Source organism: Camponotus vicinus, unplaced genomic scaffold, assembly GCF_025532165.1.
Source record: "Camponotus vicinus isolate PSW18456_S1 unplaced genomic scaffold, iyCamVici1.0 SCAF_1, whole genome shotgun sequence".
In the NCBI taxonomy this organism is placed as follows: Eukaryota; Metazoa; Arthropoda; class Insecta; order Hymenoptera; family Formicidae; genus Camponotus; species Camponotus vicinus.
The window spans coordinates 37,640,035-37,659,478 of record NW_028141945.1 but is presented as its reverse complement, the minus strand read 5'-3'; the positions used below and the strand labels follow the sequence as shown (position 1 = coordinate 37,659,478).

Genomic DNA, 19,444 nt, shown 5'->3' with positions numbered 1-19,444 from the left:
TTTTAAAATAATATTTTCAAAAGTATAAAAAAACATTTTATATTTTTCAGTCTCGGATGAATAAATAATATAAAATATAAAAAAGAATCGTGAGGAGGAATTTAGAAAATATGATCATCTTTATATTACACAAATTTCTTTACAGCAAACATAATACGACTCTAATGAAAGTAATCGAATTGAAACGACGGTTAGAACGGAAAATCTCTGTTTTATTTAATATTTATTTTTTATTTTACTAACGGCGTGTATTGAGCATAACAGGAGACGGATGTCATAGGTCAAAGGTAAACGACCGCTATCAGTAATTTTCCAGTTCGTAAATTTAACGCCGACTGTCTGACGGTAGCTCGTAGTTCGTGGTAAATTTGAGATATCGATTTGTACAAATCACGGATGTCACTCACATGTTAGAAGATAGGAAATGAAATATCCCATTTATGTTAACTTCTTGCACAATATATCTCTTCATATAATATTTCAATTTAATTTTATTTATATTATATTTTATTTATGTTATATTTTAATTATATTTATTCTATTATTATTGAGAATCATAATGAGATTAATGTTACTAGAATAAAGGAAAAGAGTAGGAAGAATAGAGGAAATTGAAGAAAAACTACTGTTTTTAGTATTCATTGAAAGATCATGGTAAAATGGAGATGCATCATCTATTTGGACCTTTAATGAGATCAAGAAATGAAGAAAATTCAGTACCTCTAGCTTGCCTTTAAAACATCAGACGATGCAAATTAATGACTTCATCTAATTTGCATGAATCACCATACAACTTGTCTTTGTAATTCAACACGCATTTTTCTCAAATAGGATTAAGCAAACTGGCAAGCACAGAAGCAGAAGTTAAAGACATGCAAGAGCTATTAAAACGTATGAAGCCGCAGATAGAAAAGGCAACGGAAGCTACAATAAAAATGATACAAGAAATTACTCAAGACACGGTAAGCATTAAACTTTTGAAAGAAAATTTTATATTCTCATTATTCAAATATATATGAAATATGCAACTTATAAATTAACAAGGAATTTGAAACCAAAAATATTCCAACTATGGCACTAAAGACATAAATGAAAAAAATAAAATATTTTTTTAATAAGATTTTTTTAAGAAAGAAAACGCTTTGTTTTTTTGCGAAATTTTTTTTTCTATGATTTTATATATATATATATATTTATTATTTTAATTATTGCAAATTTTGTATTTTTATTGATTTTTTGATGATATATATTTGAATTAAGTACTATCCTAAATATAGATCGCCTTTCAATGGATTATATAGTAATTATTATTTTTAATTAGATAGGTTTTAGATAAAAAACAAATCAAAGTTGAATTTGAATGAATTGTCTCTTTAGATATAAAAAACACAATTATAGTTTTTAAAAGTGTACTTTAGTCACTATTTTAATATAATAAAAATAATTAAAATTATATTATATTCTTAATTTATTTTTTTTATTGAAAAAGAAACAGTTTTTTCTACATCTTTAAATGATACTTTTAGCTAAAACTATTTCTCAATTGTAAAAGAGAATTTAATCTCTCAGAATTTAATCTCTTTGACATTTTAAAAAATCTTTTTACATTATATATATGTATATTACGTGAAAGATTTATAAGAGAAGATAATCCAATTTATTAGCTTTTAATAATGTTGATAAAATTGTTATTTTGACAATCTTTTGTAAATTTTTGCAAAAAATTATCTTTTAGTAATTCTGTTAATCCAATTAATTAAAATAGTTTTAAATATAATTTTATAATGTTTCGATAAAATTAAAAATATTAGCAAAGATCCTTAAGTTTCGTATCACGATGTAAGATAAAGTATGAAATATTATGTTAATTAAAAATAAAAATATTTGAGTAAAATATTATAATTTTTTTAATTTGTCAATTAAGAAAAAAATACTACCACAATAAAATATTCTTCTAAAATAAATTATTCTTCACTGTAATACACAATAAAATTTTGTTCATAAAAATGTACATATCAATTAAATAAAATTTTTTATAATTTTAAAAGAAAATTATAGTACTATAATTTTTTACAATCAGCTGTTTTGATTTTATCTAAACAAAATTGTTTTAGATAAATATATGCACCATATAAAATTATTAATGGAAAATTTTCGTATTATTTGTGTAGGTAGTTAAATAATTTGATCAAAAAATGTATAAATATTATAAAAAATGTTTGAAATTTTAATGTTTAAATCCATTTAGAAAAAAATAAACTATTATAATTAAATAAAATATTATATATAATTAGAGTTACATTATTCTTATATTTATATTTACATTAAAAAATTTTACTTTAACATTTCAATAAGATTATTTTAATAATAATTTTACTGTATACACAGGCAAACAAATTTAATCATTCCTACTATTCTTTCTATCAAATGTAATATACAGTTCTGTTTTTGAATATTTATAATGATACAATTTAATATAGTTTTTATAAGAAATATATTTTGTCACGTAATATTGTTGTAGATTGAAGCGGAAAAAGTTAAGGTAATAGCGATGCAACAAGAAGCGATGGCATCAAAAATGAAGCAAGAAAATGAAGCGATTAGAAATGAGGCAGAGACCGATTTAAGTACGTTTTATCTCTTTAAGCTTAGTAAAATCTCACTCTGCGAGATCAGTATATTTTATGTTTGTAGTATATGCAATTGCGCGCATTTATAAGCAGCATTAAATTCGTAACATTAAAATGAAGAGAATAAACAAAAAAATAACGCTTATTATTCTTAAAATTATTTCTTTTTTTATTACACTTTATTTTCTTCTCTTTTTTGATTATAATTTGTAACAAATTATAATTTGATACAGATAAAATATAATAATATAGAAGAATATCAATATAAACTTTCGACTCAAATGGTTCATTTATCTTGCAAATTATACGGCCACAAAATAAATTATTTTCAACTTTTAAAATTTAAACATTCTTAATTTTTATTTACATGAATTAACATTCACTAACATTCGAAATATCAAGGAGTTTATGTTTAGAATGATACTCGATTGATTCGGAGTATAGAGGATATTCCATACAAAATTTATATTCAAATATCTCACTATTCAATATCTCACTATTTCCCTGATAATGAAAAGCTAACTATCATCGATATGTAAAGCTAACTATCATCGGTATGTATGATATGCCTAAATAGATTTTAGCGTACAACTTTAGCGTACGATACATATACATCGTGATTAATTCTCTCATTGTCTTTTATTGTACTATTGCAACTTACAATCAGTTGGAAATATAGAATGTATTATAGATTGAAAATAATATTTTTTTTTATTGTGTTGTCTAACATTATTGAGAACATGCAAACGCATAGATTATTTATTTCTCTGTTTTGGAAAAATGTATTGCGCCCAAACACAGTTTAAATATCAAAACCTTGATAAGGGATTTTGTAGTATTAAACATAAAAGCTCGCACATAAATATTTGTACTTATATGTATATACATGTGAATATACAATTAAATAAAGAAAATGACACATTAGTGTGTGTACAAACTATTATAAATAAAAATTCGGCATATGTACAAATCTATGAAAGTCTATTAGTAAACAAAAAATTTTTCAATTTCAATTTTCAATAGCAAAGATAAAATATTGATAAAAGAATATTTGCGAAGTTGATGTTTTATATTTGTTACTTTCTCATTACATAAGAACTAAATAAATACAATATTAAGAAAAATATCGTAGTTTTGAATATTTAGACGATTTGATTAAATCAAACAATACTCAAGAGAATTGGACAAAACTATAATTTACAGATGAGAAATAAATAATCTGTGTCTTTTTATATAAATTTCACATATTCGCAGATGAAGTAAAACCAATGCTCGAAGTTGCCGAGGCTAGCTTGAAAGCATTAAATAAAAATGATATTGCAGAGGTAAAAGCGATGAAAAGACCGCCAATAGGAGTGCTTTTAGTAATTGAAGCAATGTGCATTGTGAACAATGTAAAACCACATAAGGTTCGTTCAATTAAATGTATAATTATGCAAATACATATATTACAAAATAATATTTCTGTTCTATAAACAAGATATAATAATGCTTTTTATTTTATATTATGTATGTAGGTGTTATCATATAATTTAATATAAATTGTAATTATAAAATGTAATTTAATAATGATTATGCTTTATTATTTGTGCATTTTTTATATAGCAATACATTATTTAAAGTATCCTATTTTTAGTACTTTTAGTACTTTTTTGTTAAATTTGTTTATTAAGAGATTTAAAATGTAAATTAAAATTGATAATTTAATAACTCAATTTGAAATGCTTCTAATTTTTTATAAAAAAGTACAATACGATTGTTAATTAATTTAATTAGATGAACAACTTTTACAAAACACATGACTATATTATTAGCATCCTGGAAAGCTTCCCGGCGAAAAAATATTAGATTACTGGACCCCTGGGAGTCAAATGCTAGCAGATCCAATTCATTTTTTGTATACAATGAAGCATTTTAGGAAGGAAGATATTACGGAGGAAATGATCAATAAACTTAAGGATTACATAGAAAATCCAAACTTTGAACCAGCGAAAGTAAATATCCGTTTACAATTATACTATAACAAATTACATTCATCAAATCATTTCTTTCATATGAAACATTTAATCTCAAAAATTTAAATCAATACTTTATTTTTACTTGCAGTAAATTTTTATGTGTTATATTGATATAGTTTTTATACAAGTAGAAATTATTTAATCTCATAAACATATGCAATAATTTCTGACAATTTTTTACTGTAAAATTAATAAAGAAAAAAAAGAGGAAGATGTCTATTGATATAAATATTTTTTTTAAATTAATATTTTAATAGCAATAAAAAATATTACAAAAAAATACTAAATTATCAAAAAATATAATTTATTAATTGTATTGTGTGTGAATGTAATTACTTTTTCTTTAATATTTGAATTAGCAAAATATTATAATAAGATAACTATCAAAATTATAATATCAAAAGGTACTTCAAGTCTCAAAGGCTTGTCATTCTTTGTGCTTGTGGATCCACGCTATGTACAATTACTATTTCGTAATTAAAAAAGTGGAGCCCAAAATGGCAGCTTTGGAGAAAGCCGAGGAAATTTTGGTTGAAACTGAAAAAACTCTTGCAGCCGCTATAGTGAGGCTGCGAGAGGTAGAAGAAGGTATTGAGAAACTGCAAGATCAATTGAGGGAGAAAGAAGAGAAAAAGGTCGATTTAGAGAGACAGAAACAGCTATGTGAGGAACGAATAGCGCGAGCCGTAAGACTGATCGTGGGTCTGTCAGATGAACAGAAGCGATGGATCATCATGGTAGACGATATAAAAGTGTCCTTAAAGAATGCTGTTGGTGACATACTTCTGTCGTCAGGTGTGAACAAATTTTCAATCATCACCTCGTTCGAATTATTTATTTTTATTTATGTACGAAAAAGAAAATAGAACTCAATCATTTATATGGTTTCAGAAATAATTTTCTTATAAATCCGTTGCATTATTAATTGAAATAAATTGGATAATTTAATTTACAGTACAAGTTAATGTATTATACATATTATTGTATTTTATGTGTATTATATTATATATATATATATATATATATATAATTAATTATATAATTATATAATTATATTATATAATTAATCGCAATTATATATATATATATATATATAATTAATATATATATATATATATATAATTATATATATATATATATATAATTGCGATTAAAATTATAATTTGCACAATCATCAAAAATATTTTACTAATTCTTGTTTTAATATATGTTATTTTCTTGCTAAAATTCTGTATGATCCACTTTAATGTGCCATTTACGATAAAATCACAGTTATTCTCGTAAACCCAATTTTCTCCCTAGACTTTAAGGGGACTTCTTTGTAAAGAATAGTGACACTAACTTGATTCTATCAGATATGAGAAATCGAAATTCTTTACAAAATCTTACAGAGATTTAAAAAAAAATTTAATATTACACTTTTTAGCGAATTTTATCATATTCAACTTTATGATATCTTTATAGTATTACATTTCTTTCGTATTCTATAATTAAATAAAATTAATAATAATTTATACATAATCAAAAAAATTATTGTCAATTTAATGTTTCTTATAGCAAAGGAATATGCGAAATTAAGATATAAAATAAGAATTATCCAACAAAAACATATAATCACAGAAGCATCTTTATTTCTCCTCTTCAATTGCAATGATTTTTCTAAATGCATTAAATAATTTTTTTACTCATCAAATCAAAAACATTATTTGTATGATGTTGTTAAAAATTAATGCGTATCTCTCTCTTTATATTGATTTCTGCCAGTGTAAAAGCCATCGGAAATCTGCACACTATCTGCATACAGTTCATTGGTTATTTCAATTATTGACTGTTCCATTAACGTGGGAGATTGACAAAGCTTTGTTTTCATCAATTTAATCAAATGTCTACAATAGCTCTGTTCATTCTAATAACAGAATAAGCCTCATTTCACACAATCCTTTTGCGTTAAAAGCTTTCATCTTATTATAGGCGCGATAGCGTATTTGACGCCCTTTACGGACACCTACCGTCAGGAACTCCTGGCAATCTGGTACAATGCTCTCGGCAGCGATGTACCTCATACTCCAGGCAGTAAACCGGTATTGACACTCGGCAATCAGATGGAGATACGAAATTGGCACGTTAACGATTTGCCGAGGGATGCCCTATCTGTCGAAAACGCGGTTCTCGTGATGAATTCAAAACGATGGCCTCTTTTCATCGACCCTCACGCACAGGCGAATAAATGGATACGCAATATGGTGAGTATTACGTTGTGAAAACACACAATGAAAATCTTTTTTAATATTATCTGCCTGTTCTATATTCTACAATAAATTTTATGCACTGTTGACAAGAAACTTTTGTAATGAAATACAGCGTAAAGCTAAAACTCGGTTAAATTATGATGTATGTATTTTAAATAGAATTACAATAACTGTATAAAATCATAACAATTTATATGACGATATTATTATTATTATAATGAAAATTTATTATGGAAATATTTTATTATATTTGCATCAATTTTCTCTTTATTCGATAATGTAATGATGTTTGTTGAAATGTATTGAATTTATCTGACTCTTAAAAATGTTTATATGTTATGTACATATTTATATAATGCAGAAATATATCGTACAATGTTACATATAATATGTTACAACTTTTTAAAGATATAAAAGAACATAAATACAAAATACTGGGAAAAATTTGAAATTATATATAATTAATTTTATATTTGTTAGTTAATATAAATTAAATAGTTAATAATTTATAATTAAATAATTGTTACATTGACTTTTTTCAGTTATTGTTTATAATTTAATAATATTTTTTTCTTATTTTCTCTTAATCGATCAAATTATTCTTGACTTCAGCATAAGCCAAATGGACTTGTAATAGCAAAAATAACAGATAAGAACCTTTTACGTGTCATTGAAAATTCTGTGCGATTCGGGAAACCATGTTTAATCGAAAATGTCGGTACCGAACTGGAGACTACCCTAGATCCGATTTTTACGCGTTCATTATTCAAGCATGCCGGACAATTGAGTATCAAAATTGGTGAAAATATCATACCTTACAATTTCGATTTTCGTCTTTATCTAACTACGAGATTGTCAAATCCGCATTATATTCCGGAAATAATGATGAAAGTGCTAATAGTCAACTTTGCGCTCACTGTTAGGTAAGATTCTAATTCTTTTAACAGAAAAAATCTATGTGAATAATTTATATATGCGAATAATTAATAGTATGCGGACCTTGTAAATCAATTAAATTCTTTATACGAATATGTTGTAAATTTTATACATATGATTATTATAAAATGATGAAACATTCTTACTAATCACATATTATTTCGCAATAAAAATAATTATCTAATTATATTTAATAGTAATTGTATGCAATGAGAATTTCAATCATAATACCACTCTTAAGATAAAAGAAATTTGGATATATATTTATTTTAATATATGCGATCATTTTTTCTCTCTTTAATTTTTTGATCTCAGAAAATTTATTATTCTATTTTATAAATATCACTAAATGTAATTAATATAAGATTGAATAATCGATGTAGTTTTTAAGTAAATTAAAAATATGATAAACTAAAGTTGACTTAATCTTATTTAATGAAAAAGGAAACTTCCAATTACCTCGACATCAATTGATCATATGAATTGAGTGCGATATTACATTTGTATCTAATCCCACGTATATGTGTTACAGTAATCTTGTCGATCAGATGCTATCTCTAGTCACGATACAAGAACGTCCTGATCTCGAGCAAGAAAGAAACACGATTATTGTATCATGTGCTGAAATGAAACGGGATCTGGAAGCAATTGAAGAGAAAATTCTTCACAAACTTGCAATATCTGAAAAATCGATAGTTGATGACATTGACCTGATTCTTACCTTGGAGGCTTCCAAAACCAAAAGCGAAGAAATCAAGGTCAAATATTAAAAGAATTTCTAGAGTATTCTAAAATACAGACTTAGTATAAATTAATTTAATTTATACTAAGTATGTATTTATAAATTAATAATACTAAGTATGTAATTTATAAATTAATTTAATTTAGATAAAATCTCAATACTAAAATGAGATATAAAATAAATTCCATACAGATATTTAATCCGTTAAAAATAACGAGACAAAAACCATTTAATATTAAAAATACAATTAAAAACTTCTCTTTATATAAATTTATCGAAGATATAACTTTTGTGATTTTTTAACATAGATAAAGATGGAGACTGCCGAACTTACGCAAACAAATATCGATTTAACAAGATCATTGTACATGCCAGTAGCAAATCGAGCACAGATATTATTTTTTTGTATCGTTGATCTTCAGCATATCGATATCATGTATCAATATTCTCTAGAATGGTTCATTGTTATATTTAACAACAGTATATCAAATACCGAAAGAAGTGGTAAGTATTTTTCGTATTCTAATATTCAGTCGCATTTTAATGTTCATTAATTCAAACTTATCTGATATATAAGTTTAAAAATATATTAGTTAAAAAGATTATATAAACTTGAATTTGTTTATATAAATAGACGTAATATTTCTCTTAAATTTAAAGCTCTTTAAAAAATCAGACAGTAGGATCGATACGCTAATATCAGTATTAATTAGTATTAATTAAAATTCTAAAATATTTTTAATATTTAAAATAAAATATTTTACGATTTTTAATTTACTGTAATTTATACAAAAAATTTATGCAAAAAATTTCGCAGAAAATATCAATAAACGAATCTCAAACATTAACGAGAATTTCACATACACGCTCTTTTCGAACGTATGTCGTAGTTTATTCGAAAGACACAAATTGCATTTTGGCTTTCTCCTCTGTGCACGTATTCTCTTGGACGATAAAAAAATCGATCCGAAAGAGTGGCGACATTTTCTTACTACGGCCGCACCAAAATGGGTAAAACATGAAGCGAATTTATAGCTATAGTGTAAAACTATATACATTAATTTTATATATTTTAGTTAATAAAAATTTACTTCATCGAGCAATTAATTATTGCATTAATTTTAGAGAAATACAAATATAATATCTAATTTATTCAAAAAATTTCAAATATTAAATATAAAATATAATCATACATATGTACAAATATTAATATACTATGTACATAATAATAACGATACCGTAAAAGTACGTAATATATAAATTTAAAAGTTTATTTGTATAAAATAAATCTTGGAAATTATATAGAAATTAGATCTAAAATTATTGTTATTATAAAGTATTATTCTATTTTTATATATTCATCATTTTGACATATAAATCAAGCACGAAAAATCTATCAAATGTGAAATAGAATTAAATTTATTATAACGTATCTTTATTTAAAGTAAAAGATTTGGAATAAATTTGTTTTGTTAATTTTTAATTGTTTCTGCTAAAATTTAAAACAAATAGCTAAAAATGGTCTTCAATGTGTGTAAATAAAAAATATCTATCACGTTGACACATTATCGATATATATGCAAAGTTTTTCCTTCTCTTTAGGAATTGCCAAATCCCGCACCAGAATGGATTACCCCAAGATGCTGGAGAGAAATTCAAGCTTTAGAGATGCTTCCAAAGTTTGACAAATTCGTGACATCTTTCCAATTATCTTTAATCCAATTTAAAAATATATTCGATACTCAGGAAGCGCATTTGTAAGTAGATTATCCTTCTTCATATTTATAAATTCATATTATATAACGATACATATCGATCATGGTGTTAAACTAATCTAGAAATAATTATATCAATTTTAATAGAGATAAAAAGGAGGAGGAAAAATTATACATTAAATATTAATATAAAATTATTCATTTTCTTTCCCTCTTTCTCTCTCTCTCTCTCTCTCTCTTTCTCTGATTACATATTTTATATTTTAATTTATTATTGAAAAAGTAAGAAATGTTATTTTTTTTTATTTTTTGTATTTTCTGCAATCTCTTCAGAGAAAAGATATAAAAAAATTTATACCATATTAAAATCTCTTCAGAGAAAAGATATAAAATATTTATACCATATTAAAAATTAAAAATTTTTTACTTTATAGTTTGCAAAATGATTAAAACAAAAATTACTTTCATTAAAAATACAATTTTGCTTTACTTAGAGCACCGTTTCCCGAGCCATGGAACACGAAGCTCAACGATTTTGAAAAGTTGCTAATACTCAAGTGTCTACGGCCTGACAAGCTCATTAATGCTATACAAATCTATGTGATGAAATCGATTGGTCGGCAATTTGTTGAACCACAGATAGCGGAATTGTCGACGATTTATAAGGAGTCATCCAACAGCACGCCGATTATTTTTATCTTATCACCCGGTACAGATCCGGCTACGGAATTATATAAATTTTCCGACAAGCTAAAGATGGGCAGAAAATTGTATTCGATATCTCTTGGCCAGGGTCAAGGGCTCAGAGCGCAGGCTATGCTGAAACAATCAATGGAGATAGGCACTTGGGTCTTTTTTCAAGTTAGAAAATCTTTCGATAGCTAAATAAAATAAATAAATTTATTCTACAAAAAGCTTTAATACATAAAAATAAATATTTATCTATTTAATATCTACTTATTACATATTATATATTGCATATATTATATTACACATTAAAATCAAAATAATATGAAAATACTATTAAAACCTATTTTATTTATTTTGAAAGTACAGGAATATATAAATCTCGTGATCAGCATATAATAATATATTCAAAATACTAAGCTTCTTATATAATATGAAAATTTGATCTTTTTTATACGACAAAATAGAATGTAATGATAAAGGAAAAAATATCTCATTTTGATAATATATGAAACAGAAGAATCAGAGAAATAATTTATTGCGCTGCATAATGTGCTCATAATATTATAATGATAAAGAGAAAACAGGAGGTAGCAAAATTTTACATTCAACGAAATAACTGAACTTATTACTATATATTACACACGTGAAATTAATATTATAGGAGAGACAATATTACTTGATCTGAATATTTAAAAGCATTAATTATTCATTAACGATAATTAATAACGTTAGTTCCTCGATTCTCTAATATGCAATTTTTTATGACATGTCCGGAATTTCCGGATATCCAATATATCCGCTACTTTTTTAAATTTTTAGACATCTTCAAATAATGTGTCTTTTTCATATAAAATATGGCACAAATTGAAAATATTAAAAAATATGTATATATAAAAATAGTGCTGTAATATTATATATGCAAAAAGATTAATTTAACAATATTATTAAATGACTACCAAAATATATATTAAACAATTATATAAAAAAAATAGAAACATATTTGATGTATATGTATAAAAAATAAATATTAATTTAATAATAATAGTTCATTTTATTAATTTAATGATAATATAAACTTTTCTCTTTTTGCAGAATTGTCACTTGGCACCAAGTTGGATGCCACAACTCGAATCTCTCGTTGAAACATTATTACAGGAAAATATTCACCGAGATTTTCGATTGTGGTTGACATCCTCACCCTCTCCCAATTTTCCCGTCAATATTCTTCAAAACAGCAACAAAATGACGATAGAACCACCGCGAGGTATAAAGGTATCAATATTACATCGTCATTTTTGTGTAAAACTTCAAAATAAACTTTTTAGATAACTTTTTAGAATTACTTTATTTTTACTTTTAGTTAAAAAAATTTTTTGTAAATACATTACAAACACATTTTTCACAATGTATGTAATTTTGCATTAAAAATATAAAAAAATCATTATTTTACAATATAAAAAAAATAAAAGTAAAAGCATGTTCTCATATTATATGTTGACATTGTATTGTAAAATTTCCTTTATTTTTGTCCGTATTTTTAACATAGGCAAATATGCTCTGTGCATATCTGACACAAGTGACAGAAATGCAAGAGCTTCTGCAATCCGATCATCCAAAAGCTTCGCTATTCAAGTGGCTTATATTCTCGCTTTGCATGTTCCATTCCGTACTCCTCGAGAGACGAAAATTCGGTTCTCTTGGCTTCAATGTATCCTACGAATTTACAAGCGGAGATTTAGCTACATGCTTGTCGCAATTACACATGTTTCTTATGGAATATGATACTTTACCCTTTAAGGTAAAAAATCGATAAAGTAAACTAGAGAAGCAGAGCTCAAAGCATTCGTATTTCAATCATTTTCTCTTTCTTCGCAAAAGTATTGCGGAACTAATATAAAAGAGAAAGAAATGATACTTTCATATTTTTACTCGTAAATATAAAATCGGTATATTAAATACGTGACTTCATATATTACGATATTCAAAAAATTTAACTTTAAATTATTGCAATTTTTTATATAATATTATACTGAATAAAATATCTTGACACTACCTTTGCAATATACAATTTATACAATAATTTATACAAAAAATTTCAAGAAATTTTAAAAAATTTAAAAATTTAAAACTTTTTCTTCTTAATCGATATCTTGGAGAGAATTTAATTTATATGTTAAATAAATAAAATTTTTTACTTTTAAATAATGGTTCAAACATAAAAAAGGTTCTCAAATATACTGCTGGACATATTAATTACGGTGGACGAATAACAGACGATTGGGATCACCGATGTGTTCTAACACTTCTCGAAGATTACTATAATGCCAATGTTCTCTCCCCAGATTATCAATTTGACGAACAAAATATTTATCATCAGGTATACATATATTCAAATGATAAATATATTTTAAAATATACTTGTAATGTAAATTAAGAACCTATAAGTTTTAAACTATGATAATTCTTGAAGAAATTAAAATATCTTTTAAGATAAATAATCTGACAAAAGCAATATAATAAATATTTAATTTCTTCTTTCTTATTTAAAAATTTATGATTTTAAAGTTAATATAGTTTGAAATTTAGATCATCAGCAGTAAAAGACTATTTATTCCTTTTTACATATTTTCAAAATTTATACATTATATAGCTTCTCACAATATAAAAGCATTTATAAATTTATAAGAAACTATTATTAATCATGTTTTTATCTTCTTATCACAATCTCATCTGTTACTTTTTATATATGAAGCTACCAGCTGCAGCGTCATTCAACGATTATCTAGAGTATATAAAGGGTCTTCCTTTAAACGACAACCCGTCACTGTTTGGCATGCATTCAAACGCCGATATAACATGCGCTCAAGCAGAAACGTATATCTGTCTCGCAACTTTGTTAAGCATTCAGCCCAGAGAACTCGATATTGCAACTGCAAGTAGCGAGGAAATAACAATCCAAATAATCAACAATATGTTGGCCACGATGCCCGAACTATTTGATTTAATCACAATGCAAGCGAGGTATTGAACATCATTATCCGGATATCTAAAATTTTATATTTTAATATGCTTTTAAAGTGAAACTTCTTTATAATTTAAAATAACAAACTTTTGTGATTTTTATTTTCCAACACATAAAATATATGTATATTTTTATATAATTTCTAAAATATATAGTAAAAAATGATCATCTCGTAACATATATTCTATTTTCTAATATATTTTCATATATATTATAATAAAGAAACAAAAAGAAACAAAATTCTGAAATGTTTTTAAAACCATAACACATACATAAATAAATTAATATAAAAAAATAGAATTTTCTAAGTGTAATAAATTGAATTACAGATATCCTATATCATACGAAGAATCTTTTAATACCGTATTACTGCAAGAAGCCAAACGGTACAATGACTTACTCGAAATCGTGCAATCAACGTTGCAAAATCTTTTAAAAACTTTAAAAGGCTCAATTATTATGTCAGAACAACTCGAAATGATGGCTATTAGTCTTGTTAACAATAAAATACCCGCGAATTGGCAAAATAAAAGTTATCCTTCTCTAAAATCTTTAGGTAGAAAAATATGTTAACTATAAATTTAATAATTTATTATAATTTTTACTTAATCTACAGTTATATTAAATATATTTTATTATTTTTATTAGCCGCATGGTTCCTCGATTTAAAAGACAGGATTAGATTTATAAGTGATTGGCGAGATCATGGTATACCGTCTGCATTTTGGATATCAGGTTTCTATTTTCCTCAAGCCTTTTTAACTGGCACATTACAAAACTTCGCGCGGAAACACATAGTATCTATTGACACGATCGATTTTAGTTACAAGGTACGCCTACAGTCTGTAATTAATCGATTAATTGGTCAACGTGACGTGACGCACAATATATAATAATTACAGTAAAATAGAGATTAATGATAATTCAATGTTCTTTAAGCTTTTGGAGAAATTTATTCAATATAAATAGTAATCAAATATACACATAAATTCTAATTTACAATACTAATATATTATACATATGTTAAAATTAATATATGTTTGATTTAAATATTAACAATTAACTTGTAACTAATTAATTTTATTAAATTTAAGATTTAAATCAATATTATTTCTCAAGAAATTATTTTAAATCGTATCTCTTTAAAAATCAATGTGTTACACGCAATGCTACATGTTACAGGTTTTAATTTCTAAGCCAAAACAAAAACTATCGGATGGTTGTATTATTTATGGTCTTTTCTTAGAAGGTTGTCGATGGAATGGAAATTATCTCATAGAATCTTTGCCAAAGGAATTATTTACTGGTTAAATATTTTAATAATCTCTTATCATACAGATACATTAATATTTTACATTAATATATGAAATTTTACTAAACAAATTATTAAGCTTAAAAAATATAAGTAATTTTGTTTTTCAAAGCTTTTTGTATTATTTATATATTTATTAAGTATATTACAAATTATTTAACTGCGCTCTGGACCTCATTCAGATGATATATAATATTATCTGTTATTCCAGATATGCCGCCAATCCTTCTATTACCAGAAATTAATCATATAATTCCATCGCATGGTATTTATATATGTCCTGTATATAAAACTATCGAGCGCTCTGGAACTTTAACAACAACGGGACATTCCACAAACTTCATTCTAGCAATGGAAATTCCTGCTGATAAACCACAATCGCACTGGATAAAAAGAGGAGTGGCATTGATATGTGCCTTAGACTATTAACATTTCTCTGTCCCTATATGTCATATAATTTATGACTTGTGATATGACGAAAAATAAAGCATATGTTATTGATTTTGTAATCAATAAATGTATCAAATAAATTTTTTATTGTCAAATAGTATTTCACAGATAAAACATAGGGAGGAAACATTTCAAATATTGTTATTATTCTCTCTATTCAGAAATATGCAATATATGTACACACAAGCTTCAATTAAATTTATAATTACTTCATAAATCATTAAGTAATTATAAATTTGCTCTCCGTACATTATTACAACTAGTAGCTAATAATATAGTAATACTATCGCATAATTATATGCATGTAATTAAATGTACATAAATCATATTAGCAGTTTACTTTTTGTTAATATCTTGTCAAAAAATTATTGAAATTTTATTATTTAATTATTTTAATATATTATATGTGTAATATAAAAACGAAAGTGTATAATATAAATGCGTAAGAATAATATAAATGGCAAGAAATAATATTTCTTTCTATATTTCTTTTTATTAGATTTTTAATTTTTATTATTTTCAGTAGACTTTTAATTTTCTAGAAATAATTTTAAAGACAATAATATCAAGTTTTAACATGAAACATTTGTCAACTTTAAAAATAGCTTAATTAATTCTTGCATTTATTTGTCGTTCTCGTATAATTTGGGATCCTTGCGATTATATCGCTCATATTCTGCATTAGACCATTTATATACCACAGCCGACATTATAAAACCTAAAACGAAAAACATACAATCGAGAATAATCACTAACAAAGAGAATAAAATATGTAATTCCATTCAATAAAATTCAATTCAATAAAATATATAAATAATTCTATTATATAAATTCAGTAAATTAAAATAATGGTAAAAATAAAACTTAAAATTCTAGACATATATCAAGCGTTATAAAATAATATTGGTGCATCATAAAATTTTAAAAGTTTTATTATAGAAAATAATGAAGAAATTATTAAAATAGAATAATCGAATTTTATAGAGTAAGTTTTCATTCTTTTTTTATAGAGTAAGTTAAATTCTTTTTTAATTTATTCTTTTTCTAATTTATTATTCTTTCTTTTCTATTTATTTTGTTCTTTTCTATTTGTAGAAATAAATATTACAATTATAAGAAAAAGAAAAGAGAGAGTGGAGAAAAATCTGTACGTAAGTTATATTCTAGAGGTACATACTATAAAATAGTGATTTATAAAAGTACTATTGAAAATTAAAGAACAGTTTTAATAGAAAAAGAGTAAAATTTCTATTTCGAAATATGTGAAATATGATAATACAAAATATCTTCTTATTGTCCTCAACAAAAATGATGCAATAAGTATATTTATCTACAATCTTTTCAATTTATGATTTTTTCGATAGTAACAATGATTTAAATTTGTTTAAAATATAGGGATTTCAAAGATTATATCACTATTTAAATGCTAAAAGTTTTATTAATATATTGTCTACAGAAAAATTATTAAATGTTATATAAAGCTTTAATTTCTCAATTATAAATCCGGAAATTAAAATAAATATTAAATATATTTATATATTAGTATTTCTCAATCTAGACGTGAATTATAGATAGTTTAAAAAACGAGCTGACAAAAAAATATATATATACATATATTGCTACAAATAAATGTGACGTCATAAAGAACAATTATATTGATTTTATAAATTGACTTTTGTTGTCTCTATAACAAGCATCCCAGTGTATTTCCGCCGATCAAGTGTGTGCTTTTATCGTGCACCTTTTTTGCTTATCTCGTATTATATTACGCACCAATGCATGTATGAAAATCAAAAATAAATGCTCATACATTGTTTGATATCATATTGATATTTATAACGACAGATTCTTTTATTTATTACATAATATAAAATTAAAATTTTGGTATATAAATGCTATTTTTTATCGGTTTGCATCTCTGTTACTAATTAAAAATTTTCAACATTGCAGTTTTATAGAAACAATAATATGTGCAATATTAATATAGAATTACTGTGGAAGTTATTTGAATATTCAATCAATCTTTATTCATCTTAAAATAAATCTTCACAAAATTGAGCTACTATTACATTAAGCGGCTTGTAAGAATAAACGAACACATGTGCGAGAAAAATTTCGTAATGGATCCATCTTTGTCTAATATTTGAATGATAATTTTTCGCTAAGTTACAGTTATATAAAATTTTTGATACATTTGCATATCATTCATATCTATGAATGAATATGCTAGAAAATTGGATTATGTACACATACTATCAGCTGATTTCGGTGGCCTACTTTTAACGCGCTGCAATCTCAGCGGCGATTTTATTAGAGAATCCGGATTTCGACACGAAATCTACTTATTTTTAACTTATCTTACTTTCCTTTACATTTAAAATATTATATATACACACACAAAATATCATTAATATTATTTTAATTTTAGAAAAAAATTAAGAGTAAAGAGATTGAGTAAATTTAGCTAATTAAAAGATGCTGATTAAAAACGAGGGATTAAACAAGATATTTTAATAATAAACATTGATATATTTGAAATTATATGGAAGATAAGACAAATCATTAAAAATATGTTAATATATAAATAATAAAATAATAGAAAAAAAAATAAAAGCATTACATAATCTCTTCGTTTACATATATTATATTGCGCAATGTATGTATATATTTATATGCAACAAAAAATAGAAATCTCTTTGAACAGCTTAAGTGATTAATGATTCGGTTTCAAAAAAATTAATAAATTATAGAATCGATAAATAAGATAACATTACGTTTTCGTGTTTCTTCTATTTTTTATTAGCTTTTCACATTTTATTAGCTTTTCATTTAGCTTTATAAATATATACCTGGAAGCATCGTCGGGAGTGCACATATCGCTCTATTTATCAAATTAGGTATTCCATGTGTCACTGATTTTGCCCAAGCCCGTTGCTCCATGGGTGATAAACCATAATATACAACTCTACGAATCCGAATTGGTAAATTGCCGAACTGCAAACCCATTTTGCATGAATCACAATAAAACAGATCAAGAAATTATAAATTATCTTTGACTTTTAATTTCTTGCTGTCATTGCCTTCTATAACATTTCTTTTATTTTGACAAAAAAAAAACAATTGCAAATTGAACATATCGTAAATCGTAAAGCGCATTTAATTGAAAATTAAAACTATATCATTAAAATTCATTCAACTATTATCAAAAGATAATATCGGAAAAGCTAGACCTAAGAGTATAATGATATGGAAGAAATCTCTTATGCCATCATAAGATGATATACATCAAATCCTGGATTTCCAACAAAAGGTTATGCATATTAGCGCACAATCTTACTATCTTCTCTTATAGAAAAATCTTCTCTTATTGAAGTGATTCTAAGAAATTAAAATATGTCTCGATGAAATCGAGAAATCAACTGATCTATCAATTTATTTCTTAAAGAATTAGATTATGAATACATAACTTTATTAAAATGTTTTAAATAATGCTTCGTTACTTCCTAATTTTTTATGATGAAAAATGGGGGATTAATTAAAATTGGCCTTAATTTATATTTTTAAATACATTAATCAAAGCGCTTTTCAGTTCTCCAACTTTTATATCTTTACACTTGTGTCTAGAAAATTAAATTTTTTTTACTGTGCTACAGATGCTACTAAATATGATAGATAATTTG

The 19,444-nt window shown here is 24.7% G+C and overlaps 2 protein-coding genes across 3 annotated transcripts in view; one reads left to right on the top strand and one right to left on the bottom strand.

Moving 5' to 3' along the window:
- The window catches only part of LOC145965538 (dynein axonemal heavy chain 1), an 88,886-nt gene extending 73,052 nt beyond the window's left edge, over positions 1 to 15,834 (top strand). The window contains exons 41-60 of one of the 2 annotated variants that reach the window (XM_083089193.1): positions 832 to 962; positions 2,522 to 2,627; positions 3,885 to 4,039; positions 4,445 to 4,624; positions 5,053 to 5,443; positions 6,620 to 6,891; positions 7,510 to 7,820; positions 8,366 to 8,591; positions 8,884 to 9,079; positions 9,393 to 9,586; positions 10,178 to 10,332; positions 10,785 to 11,151; positions 12,073 to 12,252; positions 12,527 to 12,778; positions 13,205 to 13,357; positions 13,733 to 14,001; positions 14,332 to 14,558; positions 14,651 to 14,832; positions 15,185 to 15,308; positions 15,526 to 15,834. In XM_083089193.1, the coding sequence (XP_082945319.1) occupies positions 832 to 962; positions 2,522 to 2,627; positions 3,885 to 4,039; positions 4,445 to 4,624; positions 5,053 to 5,443; positions 6,620 to 6,891; positions 7,510 to 7,820; positions 8,366 to 8,591; positions 8,884 to 9,079; positions 9,393 to 9,586; positions 10,178 to 10,332; positions 10,785 to 11,151; positions 12,073 to 12,252; positions 12,527 to 12,778; positions 13,205 to 13,357; positions 13,733 to 14,001; positions 14,332 to 14,558; positions 14,651 to 14,832; positions 15,185 to 15,308; positions 15,526 to 15,743 (4,289 nt within the window). In that variant the 3' untranslated portion in view covers positions 15,744 to 15,834. The remainder of the gene's footprint in view (positions 1 to 831; positions 963 to 2,521; positions 2,628 to 3,884; positions 4,040 to 4,444; positions 4,625 to 5,052; positions 5,444 to 6,619; positions 6,892 to 7,509; positions 7,821 to 8,365; positions 8,592 to 8,883; positions 9,080 to 9,392; positions 9,587 to 10,177; positions 10,333 to 10,784; positions 11,152 to 12,072; positions 12,253 to 12,526; positions 12,779 to 13,204; positions 13,358 to 13,732; positions 14,002 to 14,331; positions 14,559 to 14,650; positions 14,833 to 15,184; positions 15,309 to 15,525) is intronic. The other variant, XM_083089201.1, reaches the window with a different exon arrangement.
- A 424-nt stretch (positions 15,835 to 16,258) lies between these two features.
- Positions 16,259 to 18,859, bottom strand: LOC145976983 (cytochrome b-c1 complex subunit 8). Its single transcript, XM_083108591.1, has 2 exons — positions 18,614 to 18,859; positions 16,259 to 16,482 (listed from the first exon to the last, which is right to left on the bottom strand). The coding sequence occupies exons 1-2, from the start codon at positions 18,768 to 18,770 to the stop codon at positions 16,388 to 16,390; spliced, it is 252 nt and encodes an 83-aa protein (XP_082964717.1). The 5' UTR covers positions 18,771 to 18,859; the 3' UTR covers positions 16,259 to 16,387.
- Positions 18,860 to 19,444: the final 585 nt, after the last annotated feature.